This window comes from Nematolebias whitei, unplaced genomic scaffold, assembly GCF_014905685.2.
Source record: "Nematolebias whitei isolate Nwh7 unplaced genomic scaffold, NemWhi1 Nwh_scaf_14775, whole genome shotgun sequence".
NCBI lineage: Eukaryota > Metazoa > Chordata > Actinopteri > Cyprinodontiformes > Rivulidae > Nematolebias > Nematolebias whitei.
Genome location: NW_023633320.1, coordinates 1 through 1,046, shown reverse-complemented (window position 1 = coordinate 1,046; position 1,046 = coordinate 1). Strand labels below are relative to the sequence as shown.

The 1,046-nt window shown below is 52.3% G+C and overlaps 1 protein-coding gene across 1 annotated transcript; it reads left to right on the top strand.

The window, feature by feature from the left end:
• Positions 1-316: 316 nt before the first annotated feature.
• LOC119429998 (transcription factor Sox-14-like) lies at positions 317-937 on the top strand. Its single transcript, XM_037697456.1, has one exon. The coding sequence runs from the start codon at positions 317-319 to the stop codon at positions 935-937; it is 621 nt and encodes a 206-aa protein (XP_037553384.1).
• Positions 938-1,046: the final 109 nt, after the last annotated feature.

Here is a 1,046-nt window from a genome sequence, read left to right as displayed (position 1 = left end):
GTCACACTCTTTTTTTTTAAAGGGATTACAGCGGGCTCCCTCGTTCTCATTGGTGTGGCCCTCCGTGTCAGTGTGGTGGGGAGTGGGGGCCATGCTCTGTGTCATCCAGAACAAGCCTCTCGTTCATGCACCCACCCAGACTTTATGTGGTCTTCATCTCCACGCTGCACGGGCTTCAGTCCTTCAGGACTCATGTCCTCTCTTTTCTTCTTCATTGGAGACGTTGCCAGTTATTTATGCCCAAACAGAGTCTGACCTTCCTGAAGGAGTGTCACTCTGAGTGGCTGGATTTGAATTAAACTGTTGGGTCTTTGAAATGGCAAAACCTTTGGATCACATCAAGAGACCCATGAATGCGTTCATGGTTTGGTCCAGGGGTCAAAGGAGGAAGATGGCCCGGGAGAATCCCAAGATGCACAACTCAGAGATCAGCAAGAGGCTGGGCGCGGAGTGGAAGATGCTCTCCGACTCCGAGAAACGACCCTACATTGACGAGGCCAAGAGGCTGCGGGCTCAGCACATGAAGGAGCACCCGGACTACAAGTACAGACCCCGGCGCAAACCCAGAACAGGTTTCCTGAAAAGAGACCATCTGGTTTTCCCACTGCCGTCGAAGCCCCTGAAGGAGTTTCCTCTGGACCCTTTCTTCCTCCCAGCAGGAGATAAAGACAGAGCTCTCCTCTCTCCCTCCTCCTCCTCAGTATTCCTGGAGCCACATTTCAGTGGAGCTGTTCAGCCGTACAGCGCTCAAGCCTTTGGGTACCAGACAGCTGGGCTTGGGGGGCAGCAGCCTCCTCCCCCCGGACCAGGATATGTGATTCCATGCGGCTGCAGCGCCTGGTCCTCTGCCTCCTTCCAGCCTCACGTGGCTTATATTCTGTTTCCTGGAGGGATGAAGAGCAGCTTGGACTACTCCTCATCAGGCTCCAGTGTGTGACAGCTGCACTCAGATCACTGCTTTAATCTGAAAGAGGGAAACAGATCAATTAAAGTTGGTAACAATTAAAAAGGAATAATCTTCATTCAGTGCAAACAGAGAAATGCAG

Bases quoted from the DNA above. Each gene is read 5' to 3' on its own strand.
- LOC119429998 (XM_037697456.1), top strand. From the start codon at position 317: ATGGCAAAACCTTTGGATCACATCAAGAGACCCATGAATGCGTTCATG.